This window comes from Heloderma suspectum, chromosome 5 (assembly GCF_057233095.1).
Source record: "Heloderma suspectum isolate Gila_16-S chromosome 5, 16-S_ref, whole genome shotgun sequence".
In the NCBI taxonomy this organism is placed as follows: Eukaryota; Metazoa; Chordata; class Lepidosauria; order Squamata; family Helodermatidae; genus Heloderma; species Heloderma suspectum.
The window spans coordinates 127,242,775-127,256,527 of record NC_139462.1 but is presented as its reverse complement, the minus strand read 5'-3'; the positions used below and the strand labels follow the sequence as shown (position 1 = coordinate 127,256,527).

General features: G+C 46.8%; 1 protein-coding gene across 1 annotated transcript; it reads left to right on the top strand.

Annotated features, from left to right (window-relative positions):
• The first annotated feature begins 6 nt into the window (after positions 1–6).
• Positions 7–12,246, top strand: RUNDC1 (RUN domain containing 1). The gene is made up of 5 exons (XM_084857301.1): positions 7–1,288; positions 6,916–7,074; positions 7,212–7,410; positions 8,134–8,247; positions 9,657–12,246. Exons 1-5 carry the CDS (start codon positions 953–955, stop codon positions 10,523–10,525), a joined length of 1,677 nt encoding a protein of 558 aa, XP_084713427.1. The 5' UTR covers positions 7–952; the 3' UTR covers positions 10,526–12,246.
• Positions 12,247–13,753: the final 1,507 nt, after the last annotated feature.

The window sequence follows — 13,753 nt, the reverse complement described above, 5'->3', positions numbered from 1 at the left end:
CGCCCCTTCCCAAGAGGCCCGCGCGCAGGACGCTTCAGAGGCGCCCCACGAGAACATTCGAAACAGCCACGGAACGCTACAGGGGGGATCCATTTCCATGGCTAATTCACTTTGGTGCGGGCACCGCGCTGCTGCGAAAGGGCGCTTACTCGGATCTTCTTGGGATCCGAGAGAAGTCCTGGCGAGGCAGCGGAGCAACGACTCTGGCGGCGGCGGCGCCGCCGCCGTGAAGAGCACTGCGGGGAGCGCTTCCGTGGGTGGCGGCCTGCGGTCGGGAGCCCCTGCCCTCCTCAGCGCCGCCGCCGTTTTCCGCGGGAGCGAGGCCGTGGGGGGACCAGCCTCGCCAGCTGGGGCCCTGCAGCCCGGGCCGCCTCGGCGCGATGCGCCGCATCTTCTCGCCGAGGCCCTCGGGACTTTCGTGGGCCCCGCTCGAACCCTCTCTCCCGGGCCCTGGCGCCGCGCCCAACCCCGGAGCCCCCGCGCTTGCCAGCGACGGGCCGCCCCCCCCCCCCGACTTATTAAGGGTTAGCTAGGCGGACAGGCACCACCCGGCCTCCGGGTTGCCCTCAGCGGCGCACGCGGCTGGTCGTGACTTGCTCCGCGATGCAGCCGGACAGAGCCGAGCCTGGGCGGGGGGCTCGCCACAGCCTGCAATCCCGCGTTGTTGCCCCGTATTGAGGGAGGGGATTCTACACAGCAGCCCCGCCGTAGCGTGCAGTGCTACTGTTCAGTCTCCCGGCAACGCCTAAGTCTAAAGACCACGGGGGCGGGCCGAGGCGTTGATCGCAGCGGTGGCTCCGCAGGCGCAGGCGGTCGGTTGTGTAGGTTTAGGTTCACGTGACGGTTTTCCGGTGTCGCGCGTCGTACCGGAAGAGACGCCTCGTTCTCGCCGGCACGGTCCTGACAGGACCTTCCGGTTTGGCGTTTTTTGCCGGCGGCGGCGGCAATAACGATGGAGGCGGTGGCAGGCCCCGGGGAGCGCTGGGCGCCGGTGGGGGCAGTGGCCGAGGCCCAAGCCGGGGAGGACGACGCAGGAGCAGAGGAGGCCGAGGCTGAGCCGGCATCTCCGCGGTCGCTGAGGGCCGAGCGACGTCGTCTCCACTCGGCGCTCCTGGCTTTGGCCTCGCACTTCGCCCAGGTCCAGTTCCGGCTCCGGCAAGTGGCCCGCGCCGGCCCAGCCCAGCAGCAGCGCCTCCTCCGCGAGCTCGAGGAGTTCGCTTTCCGCGGCTGCCCCGGCTCTGGCCTCGGCTTTACGGCGTCGGTGGACGGAGTTGGGGGCGGCATCAAGGTGAGAACGAGCCAGCGGGCGCCGTCCTTAGTGTTCCCCGCGCGACGTGGCGGGCAGACACTCGGGGACCGGCACTAAGGCTGAGCTGCACGTAGCCAGTTTGGATGCCGCCTCGGCCGTGATCTTAACGGCCGGGTCTTATGCAAGCAGCCGCCTTGGCCTGGGCCCTTCCCCCGTGTGTGCCGTGGGCGTAAGCATTCCGATCCACTTTACACGGCGTTGTAAGGGTTGCTGAGATAATGTATGCAAAACTTTTTGAGTAGAAAGTACTGTACAAATGCACTGAAGGCTGCAGGTGTTAGACTTCTTGTCAGGCAGATTAGAAAGAGACAAGGTGGAGGAGATGCCTGTGACCCACCTTTCTAGTAGACTTGTTATCGAACAAGAGCTATGTGGATAGAAAAACACAGGGGCAATTGCTCTTCGTTTGTGAAGTGGTCCTTGTTGAAATACAGCGGATGATCAAATGGAGAACAAGGAAGTTATGTTTCATCGGGTTGCTGGAAGGGACTGGCGGGGAGAAGAATGTGATGTGCATATAGGCAAGTACTTTGTACTCCTGAATGCCTTTGTTAATGCTGATGCTTGCTGTTGCACCTAATCAGTCCTTAACTGTTTTGATCAGGTGGTGCTCCTGTGGGTTACCTGGGACTGGATACAAGTCACATTATAGGGAAGTGATAATGGGCTGCCTCTCATGGCCAAATTGTCATCATGTTAGTTCCTTGAGGTTGATCCTTGTTGCTTAGCGCTAAATGCCTTCCATGCATCCATAATATAAAAATGTTGCCACCAGCTTCTTCAAGTTAAATACAATTGATTGCATGGAAGCAACATTTAATGCTTCCTGATACAAATCTATTGGATGTAAACTGTAATTCTATGCCTGCTTAACCCAGGAGTAAGCTCCACTGAATTCAGAGGAACCTACTTCAGAATCAACTTTAATTGAATAGGCTTAGGCTATGTGAGATAGATGGAAAAGAATATCAAATTCTTGATATTCAAACAAATCAACATCAACAAGACCTAAGCCTTATTTGGAGATATCCTTTAAGCAAATTCTGTACTTGAAATGTTCAGATAGAAGTTTCAAATATTTATGACTATACTTGTATAAAATCTTGTTTCAGGTCTAAACTTTCATTCCCATTTACAGCTAACACTGTAGAGTAGTGAGGATGGTTTGCAGAGGGAAGGGTCAATTGGATACAGGCCATGATGTTCAGAAACATGTCTTTCACATTCGGGAAAAATTTTATCTCTTGACAAAGAGCTTCTGAAGATCACCAGCAGGGGAAAGACATAATTATGATGCTGCGCTTGTGAGCCTCCCTGAAACATCTGGTTGGTTGCCTGCTGTCAGAAAACTGAATTTTGGTGGTGCTAATAAGTAATGACCTGGAATTGTGCTAGTTCCTGCTTCTTCCAGGCATTTGGCAGCATATGATAAGTTTAATCGATCCTGAATTGTCTTATGGTTATGGTTGTTTGCTTGAGATTGCTTGTTTGAAGTCATTTTAGATACATATTTTCTTGTGTATATTGTCTGTTTGTGTTTTTTTGTGTAAATGGCTTTTAATTCTCTGTTGTTAAGGAAATGTCCAAGGCAGGTTAGGTTGAACAGTCAGGGATTTATTAAAGCACATCACAGCTGTAGAAGAGACAGTTGACCCTATGTCTCACCAAAAAAGAAAAAAAAAAGAAACAGGATGCATTTATACAGACTGAAAGTTGGAGAACAAAGGAAATACAGTATACATGCTCAAGAGCTAATTTAGCTCAGCAACAGTCTTATTGGCACAGCTGCCTTATCTTTAGGGATGAACTTGGTGGATAGGAATTTCTTGCTTATAATGAGCAAGTTACAATTACCTTGTCATAATCACACACATACACATTCTCTCAATCCCAGTAGGCACCTCGCCTGAACCAAACTACTTATAAGGCCTAGTCAGGCCTACTTTTACAATCCACCCTTTGAGCCTATTAGGCTCACCATCTATACTTGGATGGTTATCAGTTGTTCAATCTTTATCTCTCTCTCCCTCTTCTTTTCACATTTCTCTTTACATCCTACTGACCATCAGGTGCAGTTCAGCTTTATGTATAGTTTTAGAAGGAATTTGATGCAACATTTAATCAAAGCAATGGTTACTTGGCACACAACAACACAAACAACAATTATGCTTATTACATTGTATATCTTGCTAGGTGGCTGTTTCTGGTAGATCTAGGTAATAGGGTTTAGTCATTTCAGTCTCATTTGATGGAATTGGAATAATTGGTATGGCTCCATGAGCATGGACTGGCACATGGCTGCAAATCTAGCAGTTGGATATTTGAGTCTGGTTCACCACTTTCAGGAAAGTGTTCTCTGCTTTCAGGCAACAAAAGATTTCAAGCAGGAGCAAGATGCAGGTGGGCCACATCATGAGAATGCACCTGTGGTAGATGCTAAGACAACTCTTTCTTCACTAACAGCTGCTAGGCTCACTGCTAGGGTTATGCTCACCTTGCCAGCAAGTACTTGGCTCACTACTGGTTTCTTAGAGATGGCTATTCTGTAATGCAGAGGAGGCCAAAGTGCCAAAAGTCTAAGAAGATCTCACATGATAGCAGGAAAAAGGGAACAAGCCAGTACCACAGTGGCAACCAGAGATATTCTTCTCTTTCGGATCCAAAATGACCCAAAGGGCTGATGAACTCTGTATTAGGGCACATCCAATGTTGTCTGGTTTTGGGGCATGTTGTCTCAGGGGGCAACACGTTCTTGCTGTGGGATGCAGGGATCCAGGTAGGCTGTCTTTGCAGCTTCATGGAGGTGTGGGTGGTCAACCACACCTGATGGGGTCTTTTCTGGTGAGGCTGAAGGGAAGACTTCTTCTGATGAAATTTGATGTAGACTCAGACACTATCATACAAATGTCTAGAAGTGCTTTTTAACTTGTAAATGGAAAGCCTTCACACACTTCATTAATGCTATGACCATACAGACAATCCTCAGCCAATGCTCTCTCAGTTGCCAGTCACACAGTCATTGTATTTTGATTTTTACACGGGAAAGGCTGCTGCTATTGTAGCTTTCAGGTGACATATAGGACCCAAAGGTCAGGCATTTAATGACTAAGAGGAATAAAAAGCTCACACTCACATATGGCAGGAGCAATAGGCACACATACTCATATAAAGACATTTTCTGTAAAAGCAAAAGCAAAAAGGGAGTTACTGAGTACATTAAACACATTCATATTTATGCAACTTGCTTGATCCACATCATTGCGGCATCCCCTTAGGGGATTGACTCAATTGATTCTACCCTTATCTGCTACTACAAGGTGGGGAAGAAGGACCATGGGCGCTACCAGGTGGCTGTCGGGGGAGCGCCACAAATGGTCAGTGTACTGAGAACAACCAGCTCCACTTTAAACATTTGGGCCTGATTTTGGAGTTGTGCAACATCTTCAAAAGTTACCATGTGAGACTGATTTATTTATGAAAGGAATAAGGCAGTAGCTGTCAAGGGCTCCTTGGAGGCCTCTCTCAGTCTAATCCAGTAGCCAAGTCCAGACACAGACAAAGGGATTCCTTTCAAAGCTTTCTTCTTTAACAACTTAACAACTCTACTGGTAGCAACTAGGTCTGAGCAGCAGAGTACCTATGCCCTAAGTTGGAACAGTTGGTCCCTGTTTGAAAGGGAATTACTGGCAAACCCCTGAACTCAAGGACTAGGGAGAGTCCCTCCCCTTTTCCCTTGGATCCTCTGGGCGCAGCTGTTGTTTGCGTGGCAACCGGGCACTACGCCTCCTTTCTGCGCCCTCCATTTGGCGCCGCTCTCTGCCTCTGCGTCGCGCATCCACCAAGTCTGCTATCCGCGCTCGGTCACTCCCTGGACTGCTATCTAATCTAGGAATGCTGGTGGGAGGAATCTCCGTCAGCTGTGGGCCCTGGGAAAGAGGAGCGCACTCCTCTCCCAGGAGTGACTGCTCTTCCTCAGAATCAGAACTACTCTGGGATTCTATGGGCTCAGTGTCCACCCTGACAGTAGCCCTAGAGAGGGCAAAAAGTTCTGCCACTTAAGCAGAAGTACAGTTAGGCAAGTACAGATAGCACATCTCTTCAACATTTCTTTGACAAGGCCCATCTACAAAATATATACAATCTACATTAGTCAGTGGCTCATCTGACAAGTCCAGATGTGGCTTTGTTAAGTGTTCAACTACTTCTAAGCAATCATAAGGGATACTTTCAGAAGGATCAGGCAGCAAAAAAGCAGGATTTAGAATGGAACAATGTTGCACTGTAATATGACTGCTAGAGAAAAGCAAAATTTCATACCTGAAGAGGTGTGCTTGAGATAGGTGCTGAGTCTTTGTTTTAAGTAGAAGAGCTGCCACTGAGTGAGGTACACAAAGAGTTAAAGGAGAACTTAACCCAATATTTTCAGAGGCTTGAACAAGGAAGGCAGTGGCTACAGAATCAAGGAAAGTACTGTAATATGTTACTGGTCAGTTCTTCTTTCCTTGCTTATAGGCAAGCACACTAAGAGAACAAGAATTTTTTTTCCATAACAGAAGAGAGTGAACGGATCAGGAAGCCCAAGTTATTTTAGAACAGTGCTTGTTTTGGAGCAGTGGAAGCAGATTCAGCTTTGGAAGACCAGGGGAGTAGCTCAGGAATATCTAAATATACTCTCTCAGGGAGCAAAGATGGTGCAACTAGGTTTACACAAAAGGCCTCTGGTCATTAGAAAGAAATGGGCATTGATGAAGTTACAAACCTTTCAGCTGTCTTAGAGGTTCTGAGGAGGAGGGGGAAGCGGCTGGAATGTGTGAAGTGTTTTTAAAAATGTCTTTAGATGATTCATATAGTCTGCTTTAGTCTCACTTTTGTTTACAATTGATTATTTTTTTAGCCTAATCAGTTTTCTGCAGACAAATTTCAGGGATTGTTCCTAGGAGTTTGATGTGCGCTTGGTCTAAAGTATTAAGATCAGCTGGTTCTTGATTTGGCCAGTTTGCTTGTTCCTTTAATCTAGTGCGTACTTCTTGGGGCAAATAACTCGCATGAGTTGGTTCATGCTAGCCCAATTAGGATTTTAACAAGTGACCACTGTTTGATGTTCTTCTCTAAATTTCTGTGGCTTTTCTCTGATGGCTCAAAATTTGACCTGATCTGCAGTTTTTCTTGGTAGTCCTGAAGACTCTGCTTCCCAGGACTTAAGTGACCTTTTTGACATCTCAGCGTATCAAAGAATGCATTCTCATTGACCCTATGCCAGCTTGGACCCTGAGATTCCAAGGCTCCCTTTAAATGTACAGTTCTGTCCCAATCAAAGGTCACAACCAAGGGAAATTGTCAAGTTGTCCAAAACGTGCAAGTCTAGGTCCGTAATTCCTGTACATGTCCATTGAAGGTGTCCCTTTTGGGGCTGCAGAATTTCTTTGGAAGAATCTGACCCTATCCTCAATTCACACAGGAGCACACAGGAAAACAATCAGGAGGTCTCCACAGGTTGTGAGTGTTTTGTGCAGCAGGTGGACGCTTGCTTGCTGTGCAGTCTTTGTATCTTTGAGCCTTACTCTCATTTCCAAAGAGGTGTGAGATGAGATGTGTTCTCCTTACAGAGTGAACGTGAGAAGCAGGAACAGCTAGAAGCACAGAAGGAGAAGCAGCGGGAGCTCATCCTGCAGCTGAAGGCACAGCTGGATGACTTGGAAACATTTGCCTATCAGGAAGGCAGCTATGATGCACTGCCCCAGTCCATGGTCATGGAAAGACAGCGGGTAAGCCACAGCCAAATCTAATCTGGTCTGCCTTACCAGCTTAGCTAACAGTCCATGTTTAGCCCTTTCTGGAGGGTGGGGATGACCCCTGAGAAAGGGGGAATAACTCCCAACTTGTTTCCTCTGTGGTTTTGCAGGTGATTATTGAGGAGCTGATCAAGAAACTGGACATGAACTTGAGTGAGGACATCGCCTCGCTGTCCCCAGAGGAGTTGCGTCAGCAGGTGGATGCTGCTGTGGCACAGATTGTCAACCCGGCGCGTGTGAAGGAACAGCTGGTTGAGCAGTTGAAAACCCAGATCCGGGACCTTGAGATGTTTATCAATTTCATCCAGGGTCAGTAGCCACACATGTCTTCTATAGGGGGGCAATGCATGGGGGAGATAGGATCCCGGGGAATGAAAGTTTATATGGACTGAGGGTGTGGGCTAGTGATGGGACCATTATGCTAACTTCACATAAGCATAAGGTCCTGTAATAGTATTGTCAGCCTCTACTCTACGCAAATTAATTAACGGACACAAATCTGACATCAGAAAGGGCAATATTTAGAAATCAGTAAGAGACTATTTCAGTCTCCCAGGACACTGTCACTGACCTTAACATTACAATTCTTGAACAAAGGAACTGCAAAGGGAGACTCCATGTAAATGTATTAATCTTTGTCCTCTTTAAGAAGAACATTACTGGATTGCTGGTTCATATGGCCATTACTATAGTAGGGCTTGCTGCACCCCTTCTCATAGTGCTTCTGTCTACCATAGAGAGCAAGAGTGGACCCTCTCTAGAAAGCAAACTAGAGGAGAACTATGGGATATCCTCCCATGGTTTCACAGAACTTGGAGGTCCTTTGGTGTGAGAGCGTGCAAGTAAACTACAGAACGAGGCATGTCTATACCTAGAGCTATTTGTTTTCATGTTTGTGAAGACAGCATGAGCACAGCTAAGGAGGAAGTATTATTGTTAGGATGGAGCTAGGTGTTCAGAGTATTTGCATGTGGATGTGAATCAAAGCTGCCCTAGGTCTTATAATGAAATCTTCTCCTTCTGACTTTGCAGAAGAAGTCAGCAGCCCCAGCAAACCAGAGGATGGGCAGTGTGAGTGTTCAGGTGGAAAAGATGGAAGTAGCACCTGCAAGCCAAACACCCAGCAGCCCCATAGAAGCAACAGAGGTGGGCATATGGGCAGGTTTCAGGGGCTCATGTGGCTTTGCTCTTGGACATCAAATGTCCTTCTTAAAAGTTTTGAAAATTATTTTATTTAAAGTCATTATATATTACCCGTTATCAAAAATTGATTCCATGGTGGTTCACAATAATACAAAAACAAATAATTATACAACACCAATAAGGGCTTACAAGATATATCATACTTTAAAAGCCTGGGTGTGAATAAAAAGGTTTTCACATAGTGCTTTTTACCTGCCACTTGGGAACTAATGTGCCATTGAAGGATGAGAACTTGAAAGAGTCTGGGAAGAAAGAGAGCTGGATCATCCAGTCCTCTTCCATCAATTGCTTACTTGCCCAAACCCCTGCTATTTCCTCTTAGATCTCTGGGATATTGGCAGGAGCTTTTGTGCGTGAAGACTGGTACTGGTACTTCTAGCCACATCCCACTGTGTATGTTGCAAGACACCCGCAGGAGAGCATGTGGGCTTTTGCCTCCTCTTCATTGTCTTTTTTCTGCCGGCCCCACAGAGTTTGGCTGGATTATATGGTTCCTTTACCAACATCACCCATCAATTGGCATCTGTACCAGTGCCAGCTGTTCCCATTCTCTGACACTTCTCTCCCCAAAACTAACGGGAGGAACTGTAGTTCAGTAGTAGAGCACCTGCTTTGCACACAGAAGATCCCAGGTTCAATCCCTGGCAACTCCTGATAGGGCTAGGAAAGACTCCTGCTTGTAACCCTGGAGAGCCACTGTCAGTCAGTGTTGACAATACTGGGCTAAATGGACCAGTGGTCTGATGAGAGGCAGATTCCTATGTTTCTATGTTCCTAACACTATGCATGTAAGATGAGGCTAAAGTGAGTCCCATCCAATCACTGCAACCCTTGCTGACTTCCTTTCCACTGTATGTCTCTACCCCAGACAGTGCAAGTGACACCAGTCCCCCCATAAGAAGGATCCTCAGTCCTTCCCCACACAGGAACCTGAGCAAGGGGCAAGTTTTGAAACTCCCTCTCTCCAATCCCTGCATTAACGGTGAATCCCATTGATCAGAGCTCCTAGGACACTGAGGTTATTATGCTTCCATAATGTAATTGGGGAGGAGTACTGCTAAAATCTTTAATATCCCTTCCTCAGGTCTACAGTTTTACATGCAGATTCAGTCAAATGCATGAAGGGACCTGTACCTCACAGATAATTTGTGCTCCTTGCAGGAGTGGATAGAAAGTAAAAGGAAATCTAAAAGATGCCCACAGTTCAAAATGTTTTTATGCAACTAAATAGAGGTAGGAGTGAGCTTTGTGTGATTGCCAGTCCAGACCACAGCAAATATCCCCTTAATGGAATGAGAACCATTCCAGTCGGTCTGTTTCTCTAAGGACTATACTCTTTTCTCTCTGTGCAGTGAACCCTGAAGATGCCCAGAGGATGCGGGAGACAGGCCTACATCTCATGCGCCGAATGCTTGCTGTACTCCAGATTTTTGCTATGAGCCAGTTTGGCTGTGCAACTGGACAAATCCCGCACCATTTGTGGCAGAAGGACCAGTCTGACAGGGACTTCTCACCCCTAGTGAAAAAGTTAGAGGTGGCTGTAGCACATGTCAGGCAGCTGGCCCAGAAGTACCAATTGCAAGAGCCAGAACATGTCATCAGCTTCTCAGGTTTCCAGAATATCCTAGGAGGACGGGATGAGCTAACTCTGGCTGTGCGTAAAGAGCTGACAACTGCTGTGCGGGACCTGCTGGCCCATGGTCTCTACACCCCATCCCCTGGGATGAGCTTGGTTCTAGCCCCCATTGCCTGCTTGCTGCCTGTGTTGAGCTCTTCTCCTCAGGCCATGCATCCATGGGGGCTTTTTGTGAAGTATTACAATTCAAAGAATGGCCGTGCCTTTGTAGAATCACCAGCTCGTAAACTCTCTCAGTCTTTTGCCCTCCCAATGATGGGTGGTGTACCTGCCACACCAAAACAAAGCCTACTATCAGCTATCCACACAGTCTTGTCAGAACACGACCCATTCAAGCGTAGTGCGGACTCAGAACTGAAGGCTCTGGTGTGCCTGGCACTCAATGAGCAGCGCCTAGTCTCCTGGCTCAACCTCATCTGCAAGTCAGGGGCACTGATCCAAGTCCACTACCAGCCCTGGAGTTACATGGCCCAGACAGGTTTTGAGGGGGCCCTCAATCTCCTCAGCCGCCTCAGTAACCTACGATTCAGCCTCCCTGTGGACCTGGCTGTGCGGCAGCTGAAGAACATCAAGGATGCCTTTTGAGCGGCTGGGGGGAGTAGAGGCCTGTTCCAGCCCCTTTGAGTTGGGGGAGTGCTTGTTGCTTACTCCAAAAGGCTACTTGTGTGTGTTCACATGGGGGGAAATGCTGCTAGTTGGTGGTGGTCTTCTGTTGTTGAGCTGCAGCTGGCTGCCTCTGTTGCATGTACCAGACCACATGGAGCTCTGCTAATAGACAGGGTCTCTGTATGGAGGAGGCCTGTGGGTACAGTTGTCAGCCACTAAGGATGGCTTACTTCCCTTGTAGTGGAACCAATAGACAGGCTTGACAGCAGAGCAGGAGGGCATCTCTCCTGCCAACGGGAATTTCTGAGGGGCTGCTAGGAAGCTATTTCTGCCCTGAATCTCATGGAGTTAGGCTGAAATGAAAACAGTATAGGCAATATGTTGGTCTCATCACAGGAGACTCTCTCCCCTGAGGTATGTGCCAGATACGCTACTCCAGGTTTGTAGTGTCATATCAAAATGCACTGACTCAATTCCCAAATCTGAGCAGGGGCCTTCCTTGTGCTGATGGCCTTAAAGCTATTTGACCTTCATGCTGCACGACCAGTCAGTGGCAGAGAGGTTTTTCTAGTCAAGCTGTTAAATGCTGGAATAGGATCCTGCATGTGCTTATATGTTAGCAAATGACCACAGCATATGCCCAGTATTCATACCTAGCAAGTTAGTGTGATGGACAAACAGACTCTGCAGCTTAGGCTCCAGCAAAACATGATAGGGGGAGAGAATTCCCTACTAAACATTAAGTGTTGAAAGGAGAGACTTTGGGGGTGGGGGAGGGGAATGCCTTTGATTACAGGAGGAGGGTTTGGAATCTAATGAAATACATCTCAGTCTGTCACGGGGGGATGGGTGGAGGTTTTCCTATCCATAATGGAAAAGATGTTGAACTTGCTTGTTTGAATTGCAGTTATCAGAACTCCCTCCTTGGGGCAACAAGCAATTTGGTCCTAGCTGGATGCCTCTGTACTGGCACACAAAGTAAACTTCTCTGACTAGCCTTAAGCTGCTATTTTGGGAATTAGAACTACATGACCTTGAACCTATTGATTCTCATGCCAGAGCTGTGGAAGTAGCAGGGCTTGGCTGAAATACTCTTCTTTTGAGCTCTTTTTCTTCAGTGGAGTAGTATGGTTGTGAAAGATGCATCTGAAGACACTGAGACCAGGGGAGCCACTTCAGCTTGTGGCTTACTTGTCCCTTTGTATGTGTCCTGCTAACAGTCTCCAAAAAGGTTGTGCACGCATGGTCTCTGAAAGATTCTAGATCCAGATATGCAGCATCTTTAACTACACAGGATCTCTGAAACATCCTGTATCTATGAGATCGGAGGATGAAGGCAAACTGTGCTGTCTTCAAAGCCAGGACTGACAACACCCTCCTCAGAGAGCATGCAAAGGAGGCTGGATGGCAAGCAGCATTATTTTGTGCTACCTTAAGTCTGTATTTCTGCAAATTAGTTGGCCTGTATGTATGTATGTGTAAATTGTCCTGCTGAAAATTCCCCGTTTAATGTAGATGCTCTACTATTTCCACCCCTTGTTGGTTTGTGTTGATGCGCTTTAGAAAGATGTCCTTGTCCCTTAGGTATCTTCAGTTAAGTGTGTGTGTTTTGTTTTGACTTCAGTTCAATGCAATATAAGGAATGTATTGATGGAGGATTGTGTCCATTGCTGGTAATAAATTCAGTCTGATGTCTCTTATTTTTGTTTTCTGTTTTTAAAAAATTAGCTTTTCTGCCTGTTGTACCACCAAGTTCTGACTGTAATATCTCTTTCACACAAAATGCAATTAACTTACAGCATATCTTTCCTGTGGATTACTGAAAAGCTACACAAGTACCTTGTAAGCAAAGGTATTAGTTTTCTGTGAAGGAATTTTTTGGAATGCCTTTATCGTGACAATGTTCCATACAGGATGTGTCACATGCAGCAGGAACCACCAGCAGACTGAGTGCCGGAGGCTGTGTGAAAATGGCTGCAGTTACAAAACTGAAAATTATTAATCAGATGCCAAGAGAAAGAAAACAGGCTTCAAAAAGCTGTATAGGTTCTCCACAAGAGACCAGAGGGACCTTGGAAATGAGTGTGATTACTGTGTCTACCATGATAGTAAATTGGGTGTAGGCAGAGGCTGCTATTATGCTATACTGTTATGTTACGCTGACAGTGATCTCAGTTCTCACTTCACAGGAGTATAGCATTGGAGGAACCCAAACATTTGCAGTAGTGCAAAAATGTTAGGGAAAAACCCATAAGGGGGCAGGATGTCCCCCTAAATAACCCAACAAGCATGCTTGATGGTCACAGAATGTTAAAGGGAAGTAGCTGCATGGTTTTGCCACTAGGTGAGCAAAGGAGTGAGTGACCAAAAATACCCCCCTTGCTACTCCATTTTTCCATTTCACTGCCCTTTTGGGGGGTGGGGGAGAAATGGGGTCAGGGTACACTAGTGTGAGGGACACTGACAGGTCTTCCTGGTAGTCACTTTTCCTGTAGCCACTTAGAAACAATGTGGCGTCATTCCCAGATGATGGAGGGCAGAGATGGAATGGTGGCCACCAGAAAGAGCTCTTATTGCTACTGGCAACAGTAAGGCCCTGTTGAACTTCTTGCACTACAAAAATGGCCCTGTGTATATAGGGCTGAACGTACACTAGCCCAATGGCAACCCATTCTCCTGCATAGGCAAGAAAAAGTGTGAGGCCATTGGATCAGAAATAAACATTACTTTCATGATAATGACACATCAGACACTGGGAGACAATGAAAGTAGTAATCTGGGGTAAATGTATTAGTGAATGGAAGTTATATTAAGAACTTACATTCCCCCAAATTACAGTGTATGTTATAAAGAACTAGAGACCCTACATAAGAGAATGGGCTATGAAGTCAGTAAAACTGTCTGCCTTAAGAATTGAAACTTTAGAAGTAAACAAGATAACAAATGATCTCCAATATACAAAACAAAGGTTTTATGAATTTGGCAGTAGAAATATTAAATTAGCTAACAAAGTCATCTGAAATTCCATCAACCTTGTAAAAAAATCAACACAGGAAGAGGATTTTTAATTCAAAAGTGATAAACCAAATTTTTGCATCCTTTTACAAGGATTTATATACCTCTAGACACCCAAATTTAGACCAAATAGACAAAAGTATTGACTCAAGCAAAATTAGGGGAAATAGAGACCACCAAATCTGTTTGAAT